The 21,109-nt window shown below is 38.5% G+C and overlaps 1 protein-coding gene across 11 annotated transcripts in view; it reads left to right on the forward strand.

Moving 5' to 3' along the window:
* The window catches only part of rbfox1 (RNA binding fox-1 homolog 1), a 257,633-nt gene that overhangs the window by 115,771 nt on the left and 120,753 nt on the right, over positions 1 to 21,109 (forward strand). For 4 of the 11 annotated variants that reach the window (XM_046865706.1, XM_046865710.1, XM_046865704.1 and 1 more), the window contains exon 1: positions 19,953 to 20,108. The exons of 4 other annotated variants lie outside the window; for them this stretch is intronic. In XM_046865706.1, coding sequence (XP_046721662.1) covers positions 20,004 to 20,108 — 105 coding nt within the window. In that variant the 5' untranslated portion in view covers positions 19,953 to 20,003. Of the gene's footprint in view, positions 1 to 19,951; positions 20,109 to 21,109 lie in introns of those variants that run through there. 3 more of the 11 variants (XR_006927797.1, XR_006927798.1, XM_046865700.1) reach the window with 2 other exon arrangements.

Here is a 21,109-nt window from a genome sequence, read left to right on the forward strand (position 1 = left end):
TCAGACGCTTGGAACTGGCCGTGGGGAGCGTTCCTGCGCTTGACATGCTATTGAAAATCGCAGGAGAACGAGCGATCACGGATGCTCCGTCTATCCCTCCACCACGAGCCATGTACATTACCAACCTATTTATCATGACAAAGCGCCATCGGAGCTCCCACGTCGGCGGATCTGCACTCTATTTTCCTCAGCCCTATCGTCCGATCTGTAGCAATTCCTTGGGAATCGTTCCATTAACGTTGTGTATAATGATAAAAAAGAAATAGGGCTGAGATAATGGAAGAGAGCTTTTCAATAAGAGAATGAGCTTTACTACTGGGTACAACCCGCTGAATGGAAACGTAAATGAATAATAACCATTTTTAAGCTGCAAACGTTGGTGATTAGTTGCATAATGACATCGCATTATGGCTCTTTTGTGTTCATGTGTGTTCGTGTGTGTACGTGCGTGTGCGTGTGTGTGTGTGTGTGTGTGTGTGTGTGTGTGTGTGTGTGTAAAACCAACTTGCTGTTAATGATCGCTTGTCCTGCGTTTTTGCCCTAAAGCTATTATGTAGCCTGTGATTGTAATGCATTGTGCTCAGAGCAGGTGGACTACGGCCCAAAGTAAACACTGTACGATATAAACAGAAAGTGCATTGTTAGAGCAATATACAGCAGCATGTACTGTATAGACATTTTATATATATATATATATATATATATATATAGATAGATAGATAGATAGATAGATAGATAGATAGATAGATAGATAGATAGATAGATAGATAGATAGATAGATAGATAGATAGATAGATAGATAGATAGTGTGTTGGGCTATAAATATTTTAAGCAGGCAGCTATCCTGCTCTGAAAGACATACTGTCATCTCCAATGCAGCTCGCTGACGCAGATGTTTCATAATGCTCTTATGTTCCCGGCCCTGGACTGGACTACAGCAAAGTCAAACGTTCACACCATGCTTGATTACAGGAGCATGTGGCCTGGTTCTATTTAAACCTAAAGCATCCTTTATAATAATGTATTTATTTTATTTTACATCCCTTTGTACTTATTACTTACACTAAAATCTTAAGGACATGTATCTAGACAAGGTGGACAGAATAAAGGAATGACAGAATGGTTGAAGGTGGAGGTGGAACTGCATCAAGGATCGGCTCTGAGCTCTTTCTGGTTTGCAGTGGTGATGGACAGTATTCAACCAATTCTCAGAACTCTTAATACCATAGCACTTAGTTGCACATGTATACAGTATGTGCATCATTTTTGCACATCTACTGTAAGATATACATTCTCTTTGTACACCCCAATCTTCCTTCATTTTTTTAAATAAAAAAAGTACCTCATGCTAATATATATGGCTAATATATATGAGGTTATATGGCTGTCAGAAATAACTCGTTAATGCAAATTAATTTTAACAGCACTAACTTTATTACATTTTTAATTTATATTTGGTACATACACTTTCTTTACACATGTGTAGATAAATATAACTAATATTTGCTGTAGTTTGCTGTAGTTTGCCTGTAGCCTCATGTTCATTGTACAAACTGTCACAGACATCTGTACATATGACAAATCATATTAACCAGGCTACACCCCCCCCCCCCCAATGTTTATCATTACGTATAGATTTCTACCCATTCAGTTACTTCCTGTTTTCTTTATAATGTTTAGCAGCTATTAACCATCATTTATTCTCCTTTATAGAAAATAAGAATAATAACAGAAAAGATAGCTATCAGATAGAGTATCAAAGCACTAACACTGGAGACTCTTTTTGTAAATGTAGAATAAACTTCTCCTTACTCTTCTAAAAATGTTATGTCCCAATAGCTGTTGCTATAGAAACGCACAGTAGAAATGTACAGTAGTAGTGCTGGCAAGGACTATAAACCAAGAAGTGTTTCTAAATAAGTTTCTATTTGAAGATTTATTTGTGTGTTCACTTTATTTTAAACACATCATGTTGGAATTATAATTCTGGACAATACTTAGCCTCCACACCCCCCCCCCCCTCCCCCTTTAATATTTATTAAAATAAGACAGCAAAGGAAAGTAGTGTTTGGTTATAAATTCTGCACAGGGAATCGATTTTGTGTAGAATTGGGATGCAGATAAGACCCTTTGACTCTCTCTCTTTTTCACACACACACACAAATACTGTGTATGTATGTATATATATATATATATATATATATATATATATATATATATATATATATATATATATATACACACACATACATATACGTATATATATAGTTGTACTTGCCCAAATGGTGCAGTGTTTCTATTTAAACCAGGCAGATGGATAACCCCAGACCGTGGTGAATTATGAATAAAACCAGCACTCAGTGTGTGCCTTCTCTCGGTCTCTTAAAGTCACATCCGTCTGCTAACAAAATCCAAACCTCACAAAAAAAGTGCTGTGTGACTATGAATACATTTCCCTAAAAGACAGACACGGCGTATTAAACAGAATTATGGGCAGCGTGGAAAGGCGTGGAATATAACTTTAATCCGTAAAGACGAGGTGACATTTTTACTCTCGTCAGTCACAAAATATATATCGAGAAAATGTTAAACGTGACATAATTGAGTCTGTTCCATAAATTATACAAAATAGGTTGTCCTATCAGTATTCAACGGTAAGGTTTATATCATTCACAGTGCCATATGTATTAAATAGAAAATATATATATTTTAAACAATTTAAATGCTTTAATTTAAAAAAATTAAGCTTTTTTTGTGGGTGGAATGAAGTTTTGGGTTTTTTATACCTGGATGATCAAATAATTAATACAAAAGTTTGACGTTTCTAGATGTGTGATTCTACAACAATATCAGGTTTCTGTTTTGATCTAAAGAACCCATAATTTAGCCCTGCCCCTAAATTTGCATCCATAAGTGGTTTATTCATACAGAAATTTACTCATTAATTGTGCTAATTAGTAACACGCTTTTTATTCTTTAACAGTTATATTTAATATAATGTCCCTGAAATTGTCAGGGATCCACCTGCCACGCCCCCTTTGGTGGCTCTCTATGCCTCCACGCTCCATAGAGCTCCAGGTTCAACCACGCACACCTGGAGCTCATCATCACTCATGCCTCCACTCTCTCAGAAGCTCCAGGTTTAACGAGGCACACCTGAAGCTCATCACTCCACCCCGCTCCTACATAAACCCCTCACTCACATTCACTCCCCGTTCGTTATTGTTTATGTTTGATTTTCCGTGCTGCATGTCTTCACGTACCGGTTGTCATCCAGGACTCCACTTGACCGTTCCATCCGGACTCCACAATCCCATACCGGCTGTGCTTCACCTCCCCGTGCATCTCGGGTCAGCTAGCGCACCTCTGACTTTCTCAACCGTAGGACTGCCGTGGGCTTGTGCTTGTGTGTGTGTGCGCGTATGCGCGTCTGTGTGTGTGTGTGCTCATATCTCTCTCTCTCCCTCACACGTGCGTTAAAGCCCAAGCGAGCTGTACTCCGGCTTCCGCCTTCTGTTTCGCTCGCACCCTGACAGAAATAGTCTTTCTCTCACCTTTAGTCTCATCACTTTTTCCTACTCCACAAATTTATAAGAAAACTTTTTTAGCATGTTACCAGAAACAACAAACCTGTAAAGTTACTTCTGACACTGGAGACTCCTTCCTTTAATATATAAACTAAACTCCACCTCATCAGCTACTGTAGCCACTTTATATCTTTATTAATTTATACAGCGCTTCTTCCCCCTCAGATCCATGTGATTGTTATTGACCTGTAAATATTGACAACTTCTGACCAATCAGAATCGAGAATTCAGAAAACGTGTTACACGTGCAATAAATAACCTTTATTCTAAACGTAGCCTGTATAAAGTTTCCTCTTCAATAAGCAGAAAGAGATGAGGAAGATGAAAGCGGATTAATTTGTGGAGATCGGAGCACATTTGCGAGTCGAGTCGAGGTTATATGTGTCTTTAAAGTACGTGTTAAAAGAAGCGCTCGCGCGAGATGATCTCTGACATCCACGTTTCATTTGTACACGCCGGGAGCGGAAGCCAGTTCATTAGCGTCGCCAAAGACTTTTATATTAACACATTTATCACCCTGGAACATTCTCAATCGGTGGTATCATTGTCATTTCTATTTTAAACCGTGCTTAAGCCTGTGTGTGTGTGTGTGTGTGTGTGTGTGTGTGTGTGTGTGTTCTGTTAGTATAATTGTTGGAAGTTGGAAGCTCTATGGGTTGTATAGAAAACAAACAACATCTGTGCAAGTGTGAATTACAAACACAGGTCAAACTTTACACCTCTTGACAATGACACACACACACACACACACACACACACTCTCTCTGATGAATTGTTTTGCATCAGTCTGTAAGGTTCTCCTGGAGGTTCTCTTGCATTGTCCTCCATAACGAGTTTCAATGTTATAATTTATAATTAGCAATTAATACAGAACTGGAAAAGTATGGGAAGCAAGAAACTTTTCAGGCATGTGCCCAAATTATGTGTGTGTGTGTGTTTTAATCACAGGATCTGGACCATGATTCTTGTGACAGGTAATTTTGGTAATGCGGCTGACAGAGATGGATTACACGAAGGCCTATTGGATCGCGGCGCTTTTGTGCTGTAGGTGATAAGGCTGGCTAAGGGTTATCTCGCTATGAGGGCCCGCGACGATACGGCGAGTTAATAAGTCCCGGGATAATACAGTGCAAACGACTTCAGGAGCTTCTGCTAAAAAGAAAGGAAATGTGGGATGTTGATCCAGTCGATTAATTGCTTATGTTACACACCTTGGTCATCTGATTTAATAAAAACTAGCAGTGTTTTTTTTGTTTGTTTGGATTTTTTTTTTGGGCTAAATGGTCACTTAAAACCCCTGTGTTACGGATTCATTTAATGGCACGGCAGGGATTTGCTAAAAAATGATCACAGGGAATTAGATAACCAGCCTATCACCACTGGGGTTAATCTTCTTGTTTTTAGACCAGAGAAAAGTTTATACATAAACCAAAACAGTATGTGAAATTCAGATCAGTTGTATTGATCCAGCACTTCATAAGCATCAGAATGTAAATATAAATGGTTAAGACTCAAACGAGAGAACACCATCCTGAAAACACATGAATTATGTATTCAATTCAAACTGAAATCCAGAAGTTACACCAGATTTATCGTGTTGTTTCCAGGGTGTAGTACAGGAATAGTCCAGGATTTTGTTCTGTCCTAGAAAATAGCACTTAACGACATTATGAGGCCCTTGCTGGAGGTACACTCGCTTATGAAACCCTTATGAGCAAAGGCAATTTTATTTAAATGTATAAAAAACACACTTTACAATATGCATTAACTTAAACGGCGGTAGAACTAAAATGTCTCGACACTCGAGATGATTTTGCATATCATGTAAAACTGAAAAACACTTCTCGAACAAGCGTCGCCCCCTGTGTCCTTACGTCCTTAATACTTTAATACCTTAATACATCTGTAGTTCTATAGTTACTGAAGTGCGTGCAGTATTATGATCGCAGCAGCAGATTTGCAGGCAACAATATTTTACTGCTTTTCGGAAGTTCAAGGGCAAGTGCTTCTATTAAGGAAACATTTCATCCATATCCAGGAGGTAACTTCCTCTGAGATATTAATGCTCAGCTTCCTATCCAGTTGAACATTTATAGAGTTGATGTGAACCAGCGTGAGCTCTGTCATTGGCCTCATGTAACGGTACGGCTTCTCTGTGGTGCGTTTAGTAATTGGCACTCGTTTTGGACCGTACCACTGTGGTGCTCCAGCAGCTGGATAATTACTGCAAGTCAGCTTTAAATCCACCAATGTCAATGTTCCTTTGTTATTATTATATTTTTCTTTGGCATTTTGAAGAAACTCCTGGTCTTAAACACTGTCAATGTTCTTATTCATTTCTGTCTCTCTCTCTCTCTCTCTCTCTCTCTCTCTCTCTCTCTCTCTTTAACTCTTTCTTTTTCTCTCATCTTCTGCAGAGTATTGCACATGTAAAAGTTTCTGCTAAAGTTATATTCTTTAAAAAATGAGATAATGATAATACCTGAGAGAAGTATAATGTTAAACTGTTTTACAAGGGAAGTGGTAGCTCAGTGGTTAAAGTGTTCGCATGGTCGTGAGTTCAAATCCCAGCACCACCAAGCTGCAACTGCTGGGCCCTTGAACAAGGCCCTTAACCTCTTTAATGCTCTGGATAAGGTTGTCTGCAAAATGCCGGAAAGTCAATGTATACTGTTATACTGTACAGTCAGTTACTGCAGTTGAGTATGAGGAAGCATTGACTAATTTCAGATTTGCACATTGGTGTATACACTCTACAGACAAAAGTTTGTGGACACCTGAACAAAGATTAGTAATGTGTTTTTTGAACATACCACATTTAGTTCCTATTTCCTGTTATAAAATCCTTCACTCTTCTGGTGAGATGTTGTACTAAATTATGTGGAGATTTTGTGCTCATTCAGCCACAAGGGTGTTAGTAAAGGCAGGTAGGGATGTAGGTGAGGTGAGGAGGCCTGGGGTGCAGTCAGCGTTCACATTCATCTCACAGGTGTTCAGAGCTTTATTGCAGGAGATGTTCCACTCCAGCACACGTAAAGCAGATCTTTATGGAGCTGGCTTTGTGCACAGTTATTGTGATGCTGGTTTGGGTCTTTTCGTTCAAGTGAAGGGAAAATTCCACTTTGCCACATCCAAAGACGTCCTATACAATTGTGTGCCTCCAAAATTAGGGAAGAACCACATATGGCTGGAAAATGACCTAAAATATGGTTTATTTTACTGTAGGTAATTTTTTAAATAAATCTCTAGTAATAGAAGAAAGTATATTTAGGCAACTCTCTTACTATTGAATGTGTTTGGTTTACCAACATAATAAATGATAGTAAAATAAATGATAAATGCAGGTAAAGGTTTTAAATTTCTTGAAGTTCGTATCGAGTAGGGTCCTAAATAGCACCTGTAAGTACATTTAATACTCCTTATTTATTCTCTGTATGGGTGAACAGCAATCAGTCATGTTGACATTTAATTATTTTTTTCCAAAGCTATAACTGCAATGCAGGGTTTAATTTCCACTGAAATAGCTGCAATAATGACAAACAATAATTAACGAACCACACAAAGAAAATTGTCACTCAGCAGTGCTTTCACACTGCATGTAGAACATCTGCTGGCCGACATGACCGGTCCGGAGTTCAATTTATAATAAAAAAAAAAAATAAAGAAATAAGTCATCTCAGTAGAGGGCTAAAACTTCACCCTCACACTGCTGGGATGAGAATCTAACACGTCTCAGCAGAACGTGATGTGCAGATGTGACCTCGAGGCGAATGGTGAAAACATCGTCCATCCCACGGCGTGTGGGTCCTGCTCAGGAGACGTTTCTCTCCGAGCCATTTTGTGCCGGATGTTTCTTCCACATCGCCATAATTAATGAGGAAGCAGCGTGCGCCTTCTATTAACACTGCAGGAAGAAACAAAATTGGCTTGCTTTCGTATGTTGTGGCAGATTTAAGGACCTGAGCACACAGCAAATAAATGGAAGGGCTTTTAATGAGCTGTGGGAGTTGAACGAATATGCAGAGAAGAAAAAAAAAGAAAGAAAAGGCAAAGTATTGTGTACACATCAGTGGTTATTTAAACTGGAGGAGGTAATTGACGATTGTATTGGAGAACAGCTCATTTTTGGTATGCGCAGATTTACTTTGTTTATTTCATCAATTGATCTCGGGGCCGTTTCGCCTACCTGCAGGCTTTATCGTCATTTTCTAATGGAGTCGTGTCGAGTCAGGTCATTGCACATATTAGAAATAGATTTCGGATGCGTGTAGATTTCAGATCACCTCCGGATCAAAGTCTGATTTCGTGCAAACAGTTTTTATGGTCAAAGTTTTTTTTTCTTCTGTTTTTTTTTTTATTTAACCATGCGTGCTTAAATTAGCATCCCCATCTGTCTTCCAGCGAAAAAAAAAAACATTTATTGGTTTCGACTTTTTAGATGGAAGTATGCATTATTCACCAGCTCTCTGACTGCTGACTTCTGGAATAATGATTGTGTTCTAAACGGCAGACCCTAGATTTGAACTTGTTGTTATGGAAATATGTTAGTTCTGATGGTCCTTGTTTGTTTGTAAACCCTGAGATCACAATAAAATCTTGGCTAAATTCTGCAACAGATTGTTGGATAATGTGCATATACAACTGATCGATCCTCTAATGATTGATGTGAGATTTAAGAAAACGGCTACGTTCAGTCTCGTTACATTATCAACCAGCGTAAACCGGCTTGTACAGAAAACATGCATGAACAAAAACATTCTGTATAAGTAGCTGCCCCGTGAGTTAGGCGTCCTTGTCTGGCAGAGTAAAGCAGTCTTTTAATATAAATTATGACAGGAAATCATCCTGTCCTACTGTTAAGCACAGACATTTGTCATGGTTCATGCATAAAAAAGGGACATCTCTATTTTACCATTCAGATATATATATATATATATATATATATATATATATATATATATATATATATATATATATATACTATTTCTGAGGTGTTAAGAACACATTTTTTTATGTAGCAGTTAGCAATATAAAACTATCTAATCCCCTAGTGTCTAATCAGAATCAGAATCAGGTTTATTGGCCAAGTGTGTTGACACACACAAGGAATTTGGTTCCAGCTGTTAGTGACTCTCAAAAGTACAGACATAAATAATACCTATACATGACAAAACAGACAAGACAAGACAAAAACAGACTATACAAGACAATACAATAACAAGCGAGTGTAAACTTTTGCACTCAGAATAACTAAATGCTTTAAAATAAATTATTAAATTAATAAAATTCTTTTCAAATAAAAATCTGGTCAGTGAAATTATTTGAGGTTCACTGCACAGAAGACTTTTTCATACAAGTAAAAATATTTTTCATTTAGTCCTGGGGGGTGTAAACTTTTGCACTTTTGTAACCTTTTGCAACCAAACGGAAAGGGAAAAAGTGACTGTGACATGAAAACAACCCAAACATCTTCATTAAGAAGGACATAAAAACGCTTGCATTTGTCTATAAAAGAACTGATGAAAGAATCTTTTGGACGTTTATTATAATTATAATTTATTAACACGCAACAACAACAACTGAGTGTTTCCACGCCGAGCTTTCTAGTGAAAGTGAACACTAGCTAGCAGAATGAATGCTTATTGCTGTTTTGAATTGGACTGTGTCTCGCTAGCGCCCTCTGGCTGTAACGTGACCCTGCTGAGTTTCTAATTCAGCTGTTTGTGTGTGTTTGTGAAGTTCACTCCCCCAACTGTTCCTCACCTCCTACCAGCCTCCCAAATGAAGACGCGTCCCTGCGGAGGCCCTTTGCTCTCCGTTAATCATCAGGAAGCGGGAGGCTAATTAATGATATGCTAATGACTGGAGCACAGCGTCCCATTGCAATGTTCCTGCAGTATGGATGTCTCTATTGTTTTACGATGCTGAGCTCGAGATTCGAACAAAAGACAAGATGTTCATGCACCCGATGTAAATACTTTTTACTCTGAATATTTATGCACAAGAGGATTTCATGGAAATCAAGTTGGAGAAATGTTGATATTTTACTATTCTTTCTGCTGCTAAGTTAATTTGCTAACATACGTCTATGAGTTTGAGCACATTCAGGGGAAGAGCTGCAATGGCTGAGCTGTATTACTGGAAATTGTAGTGCATTCTGTAAATAGGAGCTGATCTTGACCTTTGATTTGTTTTTAATGAAGTTATTGTGATTGTATATATTATATTAAAAGGTATTTTACAGCTAATTGGTATTTTTCATACTGAGAGACTTTGTCAGTTAACTTTTTAGATCGAATGACTCGCCATGCAATTTTATTTATACATTTAGCCGAAGCTCAAAGCTAAAGAAAAAAAAAATCTTATCTTTGGCTTTTCAAATTTGTTGTGTTTTTTTTTGCCATCAGCACGTTTTTTTAATTATCAATAATGATTCTAAAGCTCCCTTCTGTTCGAAATCTCATTTCCCACAATCTTTGGAGCTGAAGTCAGTGGTAACTGTTCTGCCTCATTTCTGCTTCATCTCCCTCACAGCATCTGTGTAGATGTGCATCTGTACGGGCGGGTTTTATATCATCGTCTTTATAATGATCGTTTCTGTAAACTCTGAAAGAAGCGGGAGGCAATGCCGAAGACGGCGAAACACACCTTCGTGTCAGAATGTTTGAGTGAGCGCTTAATTAACGCACTCCTGTCGGCACGTGTCAGCTCCAGGGCTTTTCCCAGTGTCAGCGCACGTGGCAGGCCCCCGGTGCTGTCATAACGTATTCCTTCGGTGACCGTGTGCTCCAACGAAAAGTGACACGTTAATGGAAGCTAAAGCAGTGTAATGGCAGCGCCCGGGAGTCACGCGGAATTCGGCACGCCGTGTCACGGCGAATCAGCGTTAAAACAACGCCCTTCGCGTGCTTCTTTCCACGTTCCTTCCGTTCTTTATTTCGCTCCGTGTAAAATCTATGAATCGTGGGATTAATTAGACACAAACACATCACATGTTATGATGTGTGGCCTTGCAGCCAAGCCATTAGCTCCCTCACCGCTGACCCGCGCCTCTTCTCCCTGCCGTATGATGCACGCTCTCGCTTTTTTGTTTTTCCTGGATTTCCAGAAAAGAAATGGTACAAAGAAAGAGGAAGAGCGCTGATTGTTTTTTGGCACATTTCCACCGAGGCGATTAACTGCACCGCGGATTGTTTTTGTCACCAATTAAAAGGACAGCGGCGTCTTATTGCATCGACAGGAGCGCAAATCAGCAGGCGCTGTCAGCCTAAAAAGCTGGGGGTGGACAAGCAGAAAGTGTCTTTTTTTATTTATTTATATATTTATTTCTTCCTTTTCCTTCTTTCCTGTGAGCCAGATGCGCGGAGGTGCTAAGGATCGCGCGACTCGTCCCACCCGGCAATCAATTTGCAGGCCCTGTAGCGCGCGACGGCAAGTGCGTTATAACAAACGACTCTGCATTTCTTAACACACACACACACACACACACACACACACTAATGAAAGGCAGTCTCAGCTGCTGAGCAATCTGGGCTCCCACCCCCTCTCACCGGCCCCCAGTCGTCCCCGGTGCAGTCGTTGAGCCCAGTGTCTCTGCAGCGGCGCATTTCTGAGCTCCCATCTGTTTCCGTAATTACTGTCATGTAAACTGACTTGCACCCCAATTGTGCTTGAAATAAATATATAACACGTTTTTTTTTAAGCGCACTAAATAAACTGATTAGCTTTTTACACCCCAATCGACAACAAAACCAGAAATATTTAGCAGCCATCACAGAACGCAGGATCGCAGACTGTCATCATCACGCTGACTCAACCCAAAGGGGGATCGAGTTTTCTACAACTAAACTCATAGAACGTCCTCTTAACTCGGAATTTCTATCAAGTGACCTGAAAAATCAGTGAACAAAGCGTTTTAGTTTGTCTACATCTACATGTTAAAAACCTGTTAGATCACCAAATATAGTTTTAAAAAAGCAAATATACATGACTTATCACAGTTAGCTGGAAAGCCTGCTGGTAGAAATTGGCAAAAATGGTGCCATCTGTGGTTTGTTCCACACTGTGTAGCTCTACAAGAGATCGATAGCTCAGTCTTACAGTGTGGTGTATTTTTTTTTTCATTTCTATTTCTATTTAAAGGGCATTAAATGGTTCCTAAGAGTCAGTTATGTGCCATAAATTATTGTAATAAATATGCTTTACTAACCTTTTCTGGTGTAAAGACGTCTGTGTAAAGTTTGGTGTGTTTATTACTGTGGTTTCCAGGCACGTGCATCTCCATAACCGAGGCCGATGCGATTCTGGATGCATAGCCTACAATCCATTAAAGATACTAAAGAATCAGCTACCGATATGATACGATACGATCGATTCCCCACTATTACGATGCAGTGCGATCCGATTTTCTATTTGATTCAACACAATGCGATTCAACATAAGGGGATTCCATGGAAAAAATATAATGCTCTGCAATTAAATTCAATACAGTACAGATAGTTTGCTTCTTTAGACAAAAAAAGCAAATCATCAGTTTATGTAAGAGCTTTCTGACTTCATGACCATTTCACACAATCAAGGGACAAGATGAAATCAACCAGACGTTCTTTTCCTGTTCTGTCTGCAGCAAGATGCAGCTCTACCTCTGCCATGTTAATCTGTATTCTATGTGACTCTCAGGACACGCTTCCGTCTCCGCAATGTTGCATTGTCCTTTAAAGATCATCCAATTTTAGACATCTCTTAAAATTTTATATATCATAATAGTTTTCACATTCAATAAACCAACTAAGGCTACTGTTTTATATTTTGCTTATAGACCAGAATTTAGCTCCACCCCCATCTTAATATTTTGAATATTTGCAAGCCACTTTTCAAAAACCTAAATAGAGCATTAAAATCTATATTAATTTAAAATTATTTTTATATATAATGTGCAATTTGTGAACAACACTGATGTGTCTCGACAATGTCTCGAAAGTGTAGCTTGTCTAATAAGATTTCTTTATATACAAACCTCTAATTAGAAACATATCTAAAAACAACAGCGTTTTTAATAATAAACTGTAATAACTATGATCAAATTCTCACGACGTGAGCCAGTTTCCCCACAGGTTTCTCTGCATGTTTGCATCACACACAGAGATAACCGTATCGCAATTTTTTTTCTATTTATAAACAATCACAATCGTGACATAACGTGAATTCAAGAGGCGAGGCTTTATAGCCGGCTGTAGCTGTCATTATAATGGTCAATGTAACCACCCTGCAGAGTCGTTCGCTCTTTGGTCTATTTTATTTTTCCTTCTAATGGCCTCCGAGTGAAGACACGATGTAGGTGATGTAAACCATAGCAACTCAATTTTAAAAGACCTCCAAAGCATCCGTCACTCTGCAGAGGTATTTGAAGAGCCAGTGTGGATTCAAATGTTAGTTAGACTGAAAGCTAGTTAGCATTTCTGCTTTATATTCTTTTTCTAAAAAACAAAGAAACTAAGATGCGGCCTTGGATGAATAACGGTTCTCTATCGGAGGTAAAAGCAAAGTGCTTCATTTTATCTATTTATTATCATTATTATTATTATTATTATGGATTCATGCGCAGACAGTTGCGTTAGGTCGAATTCGGCACGGTTTCCGTTGTAGCGGCTCATTCAGAGAGACCACATAAACGGATTAAGGAAGCAGTATCCAGTATCCACAATATTTCTAAAGGTTATAGATTGACTTTAGAGACAGAGTGCACTGTACGTCTTGATTTTTGCTCTTCTTTTATAAATAAAGAGAAAAAATTGAGGCTAGCAGGAAAATGAATGTTTATAGATGCAGTAACATAAGTGATAACTTGATACATGGACAGTCCAAGCATTATATGTAACTATAAATTGAGAAAAAATATCATGTGATGTTTTCAATTGAATAAAAAATAATCTTGTTGGAAAACTGAAAGGACTAAAGCACTGAGCTCTGAGTGGTCAGGATGAGTTCACCTCATCAACAGAATCTATTGCTTCATTACTTAGTTATTATTGTATTGATAAAGATTGTTAAAGCATTGTAAACAATTCAGGCTGTTTTTTATTTCCTGTTGCTCAGAATGTTGTCCATCATCCCGATTTTGTTTTTACATTAGCTGACCACCAGTACTCATAAACAAAACAAAAAAACCTTTGCTAACACTAAGAACGGCTCAGGCAGCTCACTGCAATCCACCTCCACGAGACTTCATCAATCTTCTCCACATATTCGGGCACCTGGCGTGCCGCTGTCACTTTCCTGACGCAGGGTGGAGGCAGCCAGTCCTCCCTTATTAGTCTGTCAGCGCTGCTGATGCCAAAATGGAGCCCGGGCCCCAAGAAATCTGCACAATCCGACACCGATCCTGATACTAAATGACAATGTGGTGAACACTGCCACGGCTTATCTGCTCAGACACCCCAAGCTTGAAAAAAGAAAAAAAAGCTGGTAATTTTTCTGAAAGTAAAATTAACATCATGGCTACAGCCTGAGAGCAGGACTGTGTTTTCTGTCCTGTAATTCATCATTAATTATTAAAGAAGCAGAATCCTCAACTCTTGTACTTTATTTACTGTGGTAGAAAATAATGAAGAATTTCCACTCGGGGAAACCGTTCCATTCGGCCATGTTGAGAAACAAGAGCACAAACGAGAACTTGGGCATGTTTCTCTCCACGCATGCTTTCAGTACGCTTTATTATGTACTTATAATTCATACCTCAGTAATAGTTTAGAATGTACTTCTAATTAGTACAAGATTATCAACTTATAATTCATTCTTTATTACCAGTTTATTATTATGTACTTTTAATTAGTACAATATTATAAATATGTACTTATAACTCATATCTTATTACTAGTTTATTATGTACTTATAATAATAAAATATTTTTATGTGCTTATAATTCATTCTTTATTACTTGTTTATTATTTTGCACTTCTTATTAGTACAATATTGTTATTATGTACTTATAATTAGTACCTTAGGACTAGTTTATTATGTACTTATAATTCTTATCTCATTACTAGTTTATTAGGTTCTTATAATAAGTACAAGATTATTATTATTATGTACTTATAATACATACCTTAGTACTAGTTTATTATTGTATACTTAAAGTGGTACTAATGTATGGATAATATTATTATGCACTTCTAATTCGTACTAGTATTATTACTATAATTCAGTCTTGTTTATTCTATTCTATAAGTAATCGTTGATGTTGTGATGTTTTATGTAAAGGAAGAAGTTTATTTATTGTAACAGGAAGGAGTCTCCAGTGTAAGCAGTAAAGCTGTAACCTTAATAGAGAAGTTACAGCTGTAAGTAAAAAACAGGCTAGTGAGACCACATTAAAACTACATGAAAAGTAACTATAACTGGATAGAAAGCATGTTTGGAGATGTTTGGGGTATCAGTACATCTGCTACATGACACCATGATGGTTTTAATGGCCATAATGTTTTCCTACTACAGCTCATAGTTTGGTTCTTGTGTTCCTGAGGAAACTCTTGGATGATGTAGAGGAAGCATCACGAATCATTGTGGGTTCTTCTGGAATAGATTGAGTCTGAACATCAAATTTCTAAGCAATTTCAATACACATTTTCCTCTATGGTGGAATTTGTGAGAGCTTCATCAGCAGATCATGCTATGTATAAATACAGGATAATGTTAGCCACACGTAAGTTGTTATTTCAGGAATTTATCTGAGGTGGATGATGATGTTTCAGGTGTTGTGGACCCCATTTCAGTTCGGTTCTTCTCTAAAAATGATTTAACTACTGAAATTCCGATCTGATGTGATTAGCTAGTTTAGGCATAGCACCAGATATTTCCTGGTTACATAGAAACAGCGTTGCCATGGCATTAACCACTTCTATGCCATGACACCACTTGTTCTATATTGTAAACAGAAAGCATTTCATTTGTTCAGTCATGTTTCTGTTTATTTGAAGCCCTCATTAATCACATTTGTACTGTCATTATTTTCAGTTCTTTATAACCTTAGGATCCTTTGTGTGATTTGAAACAAGGCTTTGTGCCGGAGGTGAGCGAGCAGCTGTGGGATTCGTTCGAGTGGTTTCTCGGACGTTCGCCGTTTGTGCGATTAGCATGTTTGTGAAGAATCGTTTGTGTGTAATCGGGTGATTTGGATGCTTAGACGATGCAGAGATGTTTCAGCTCAATAGATTACTAACACATCCTTTATGTGGCTAAAACAGCTGTTAGAGCAGAGAGACATCCTGAAACAGGCATATTACCAGTATAGCATGTTTAATTCTTTGTCCTGATTGGTCTTGCAGTAGTCGCTTGTGCTGCCGTTCTAATGCGATAGCGTTTCAGTGGAGACTCAACATGAACATAACCTTTTATAGAGAATTGATATGGTAATTGATACGTTTTTCACCTGCATTCTACAATATTAAATGGATAAACATTGGCAATTGTTTTTTTTTATTAATAACGTGTTTCCAAATGGCAGTGAAACAAGAGGAATTGAAGACACTAGGATGGAACAAATTCCTTATTTTTGAACACACCTGTCAAATATTTGTAATTACTGCTCTATGACATTAAATAAAATAATTTGGTGAAGATTCAGCTCAGTGGGTTACTGATTGAAAGGGAGAGGGTCCAAGCTCTGGGATCGTCAAGCTGTCGCTCTTGGGGCCCTTTAGCAAGGCCCTAACTCTCTGTGTTCCAAGGGCGCTGTAACATGGCGGACCCTGTGCTCTGACCCCAGCTGGGCTATGCACAGAAATAACAGTTTTCCTGTAGGATCAATAAAGTATTAAAAATGTAAAAATATAAAGGATATTAGTCAAAGACATAAGGAATTAGAATAGAATAGATTAATAATTAGAATGTTTTTAAATTTAAAGGAATATGAAGGTAGCGATGAGAAACACAATAATAATAGATATAGGATATATATCCATTGACTTAGTAAAATCTGCTCAAACAGGTTTGGGAGGAAACAGAAAAGCCGAAGGAATTGCTAAATTTTGCTATCGCTAGTGCAACAAGATGGTCATGTGTAAGTAACAGCGCAAGTTTCAGACACAATTCAGTTATCGGAGTCCTCACCCCACGCAGGCGACATGATAAATTATACAAGACGTTTAACAGAGTGAGGCTGAGCATGCACCAACCAAGCCCACCACAAAACTGCTCTTATTCAGCAAAAAAAAAAGGCGAACAGATGCACTGCGCAGGATAGCCATGCTTCATCACTGTAGGGAAGGAAACATGGGGTGTGCGCACACACACACACACACACACACACAAACAGACGATGGCACAGATGACAATCCGTCCATACGGGTCAGTGGTCAGGATTTCTGCATGAAGGGAAAACACACAAGGAGACGGAAAAGACGTGTCCGTGGTCGAGAAAAAAAGGGAAATAAGAGGGAAAAAAAGGAAGGAGCAGAGCAAAAAGAAGAAAACGTTTCCCATAATGCACATCTGCAAAAGTAATACTGTACGAAATAGTTTAATTCCTCATGCTGCTGGTGTTAATAATCAATGAATTCAAGATTCAAGATGGACAACGTTTGATGGTTATTAGATTCCGGTTTGCTTTTAGCATCATTATCAATCATTCTGAATTCTGATTGGTCAGCATGTTTAACTTTTGTACTGTATAACAGAAGTGCTGACAGAAGTGTGGCTGCAAATCTTATTCGTTTCCATAGTAACAAATCAAACAAAAAAAAAAGCACAATATGTCATTACACATCCTTTTGGAGGGAATCTTCAGTGTCAGTGCCACGTTTTTGCAAAGGTTACAGTTTAACAGTCATGTAACATGATGGATCTCTTCTAAAAGAAAACATGGTGCTGGTGAAAGAATGAGCGTTTATAGCTGCTATAAGGAGGGTGATAGCTTGTATATGGACATTCAGCAACATTAAATGTAATGATAAACGGATAAAGAGTACACGTCGTATTGTTTATAAGATACCAAGTAACTACGCTTCATCACACCACCTCTTTGTCGGTTATTTCCCAATCACAGCATAACATGGAGTGTTTAATTCTCCACTTGCTTCACTCAGATGCCGCTTCGGCTCAGCGTTTTCTTTTACTACAGCTAACTGACGCACCTCATTAGCTCGTTAAGAAGTCCTGCACGAGGTTAAAATCACTGTTGAACAGCGAGACGATGCAATGTTTCATGCTTGTGCAGACGCCAGACTGTGAAACACACCTACAGCTGATGAAATGTGTTGGATTATTTATTTATTTTTTTGTATATGGGGACTACATATGTAGCCTGAAGCAAAATGATAGTAAGCTAGTTTTATTTATGATTCCTGGCTTGCAGAGTAATTTCTGTGTGCATGTTGCATCATTAGGATGATTTTTTTTTTTCTTACTGGAGAAAGTAGAAAAAAAAAAGAGAAAAAAAAGAAAAGCTGGGACTGGGTGTTCACTAGGTCTGCTCTGGACAATATAGCGTACGTCATCTATGATAATATTGCGCTGCTTTTGGATACACAAGCCACTAGTAAATGATTCAATTCATGTTTATTTGTATTGTGCTTTTAACAATAAACATTGTCCCAAAGCAGCTTTACACAGATAATGTGGTGATGAGATGTTCTTTATAAGTGTGAGTTTGTCCCTGATGAACGAGCCGGTGGAGACTGTGGTGAAGAAAAAAACTTCCCTGTGACGGCATAAGGAAGAAACCTTGAGAGGAACCAGACTCAAGAGGGAACCTCATCCTCATCTGTTTGGCACTGATTCTCCATTTATTACAGATAAACGATGTTGAGGTGCAGTGATGGAGATCAGATGCAAAGTGTAGTCCTGAATCAGTGTAGCAGACTGTTGACTTTAACTACAGTCCAAATCCAAAAGCTCTTCTGAGTTACTCCATGATTTCATGGATCCCCAGCTGCACAGAGTGGCCTCCAATCGGAGAGACGACCATCCAGGGGCAGGCCGGGACGAAGCCGGCAGAACCGAGGAGAGAACCTCAGAAGCATGTTTAATTGATTAATTGATTCTGCTGATACAAACAAGTCAGAAAGAGACAAAAAGAATATATTTTAGATTTACCTTAAGGACAACTGCATATTTCTTTCTGTGTTTTAAATTCATTAATTAATTATTGTTGTTTCCTATTTTAATGTTTTTATTTCCCCTTGTAATTCCTTAGCAATTAAAAAATAAACACATCACAATACTAATCTGTTGCATGACATATATTCCATGCTTGTTTGTTTAGTAAACATTGATTTTGCACAACAAATAAACCAAATATTATTAAACATATTAAATGTAATGTAATCATAATATATATTTATTAGATATATTTAGATATATTTTTTTAAATCTTCATTCTTCTCAGGAACCATTGCCAACCAAAAATAAATAAAAGGTTCAGGCTTGTGCTAATGAGAGCTCGCTAATGTTTGAGTGCTGGAATTGACTCTTTTGACCTGCTCCCTTTTAGTAATATATTACTCAATTATTAATATGACTTTTTTCGTGAAGGTGCAGCTGTGGTTCACTCCTGTTAAGGCTAGCACCAGGGAGAAAAGGGAAATAATTCAATTATCCATTAACATCTTTTAAGGTGAATTAGGAAATATTTCCTCATACCTGTGTAAATACTGTATATGGTTTCTGTTTAATTCTTTAAATGCATTTGTACCGATTTTTATCTATCTATCTATCTATCTATCTATCTATCTATCTATCTATCTATCTATCTATCTATCTATCTATCTATCTATCTATCTATCTATCTATCTATCTATCTTTTGTGTTTTTGCAACTCACGTGTTCGAGAGCAATATAATAAAAGCACCTGAAACGCTTTAGGATTGTGTGTGTGTGTGTGTGTTGCGTGTTTTGGGATTTCCCCACCACTCTTCACCTCTTCATCCACCCCCTGCTCGCTCCTCCTCCTCCTCCTCCTCCTCGCGGAGATGATTAGGCGCGCTCGGAAAAAAAAGAGAGAAGAAATTCGGTCACAACGGCGCGTGGTCACCGGCACCGTAAGCGCGAGCGTGGACGCGGAGGTGTAATTGAACTCGTTCAACAAAAAAAAAACTTTCCCTTTTTTTTTTTATTGTTGTTACGTGTACTATTCCTTTTATCTTTCTTTCATTTGTACTTAAAGAAATCCACCCAGGCGCTTCTTTGTGTGAGCATCCTTTACTCGTGGACGCGCGATACCGGCCACTTTTTACGCGTAACGTTACACCCGCCTATCCAGCGCTATCCAGTCTACCCAGTGTGTGTGTGTGTGTGTGAAAGAGAGAGAGAGAGAGAGAGAGAGAGAGAGAAAACGCCATCGAGGGAGCGACATACCGAGTTTTTGTCGGAGCAGAGCCTGCAGAAAGAGAAGGAGCGCGCACGAGCGAACGAGAGAAAGAGATGCTGCATCCGCTCACCGGAGCCCCGTGCGTGGCCCTGGCTGAGGTGGGCGCGCGCCCACAGCTTTCTTCCTCGTGCGCCTTGACATTTGTCTACCTGCAGCAGGTGAGCGATCTTCTTGGATGGATAACCTGGGTGGTCGGGGGGCGGGGGTGTGTGGGAGAGGGGGTGCGCGCGTATGCGGTCCACGTGCATCCTTTCTCCTCAATGCGTTCGTCTTTATGTTTTGTTTGTTTTGATTGTTTGTTTGCTTGTTGTTTACGCACGTGCGTGCAACGGGAGCTTTGCGGGAGCACCAGACTGCGCACTGGCCGCACTCGTCTCCTCCCAACACACACACACACGCACACACGCGCGCGCGCGCACACAGAGCCATTTCGCTTTTTATACAGATGACGCATATGCGCAGGTGCTCGGTGCACGTGGACCTTGGTGATCACAGCAATGGTGTTAATGGAATGGTGTGAATGGTATCAGTGTTATTGATATCGGTTCAGGATTTTTTTGTGTTTTTGGTGTTGGTACTTCTGTATGTGTCGTTCAATAATCTTTCCTATAACTAGAGGTGGTTACAATCACTTTTTTCTCTTCTCCAGTACATTACTGATACTGAAATATAAAACCCAAATCCATATGGCTCTAATATTTGTACACATTTGCATTTCTTTCCTGAAATTCATTCCTTTCCTATTGTTTATCATCTTGGTACTGATACTGGTTATATTCATACAAACACTAAATGGGTTCAATTCATACAACATTAAATGCAATATTTCTATATTAAAGGAAACTTGTGTTAATACTGTATAACAGAATCAGAATGAGCCAGTAGTGAGAACTGAAACACTGATTGACTTGATGTGTGTTCATTCCACTCTCAAGAATTTCATTTACCAGTACACACAAGTAATTCAGTTACTTTGTGTTATCAGTATAGGGGTTATTTTTTTATAGTATTGTGTACAGTAAGCCATTATTCACTAATGTTTGAATGAATTAAACATTATTGGTGTTAATTTCACAGTATAAGGGATGACTAAGGGTCTTTGATTTTAATCTATTATTATTATGGTCATTAATAATATTATTTCTGTTAATAGAGCAGC

The sequence above is a fragment of the Silurus meridionalis genome, chromosome 14 (genome assembly GCF_014805685.1).
Source record: "Silurus meridionalis isolate SWU-2019-XX chromosome 14, ASM1480568v1, whole genome shotgun sequence".
In the NCBI taxonomy this organism is placed as follows: domain Eukaryota; kingdom Metazoa; phylum Chordata; class Actinopteri; order Siluriformes; family Siluridae; genus Silurus; species Silurus meridionalis.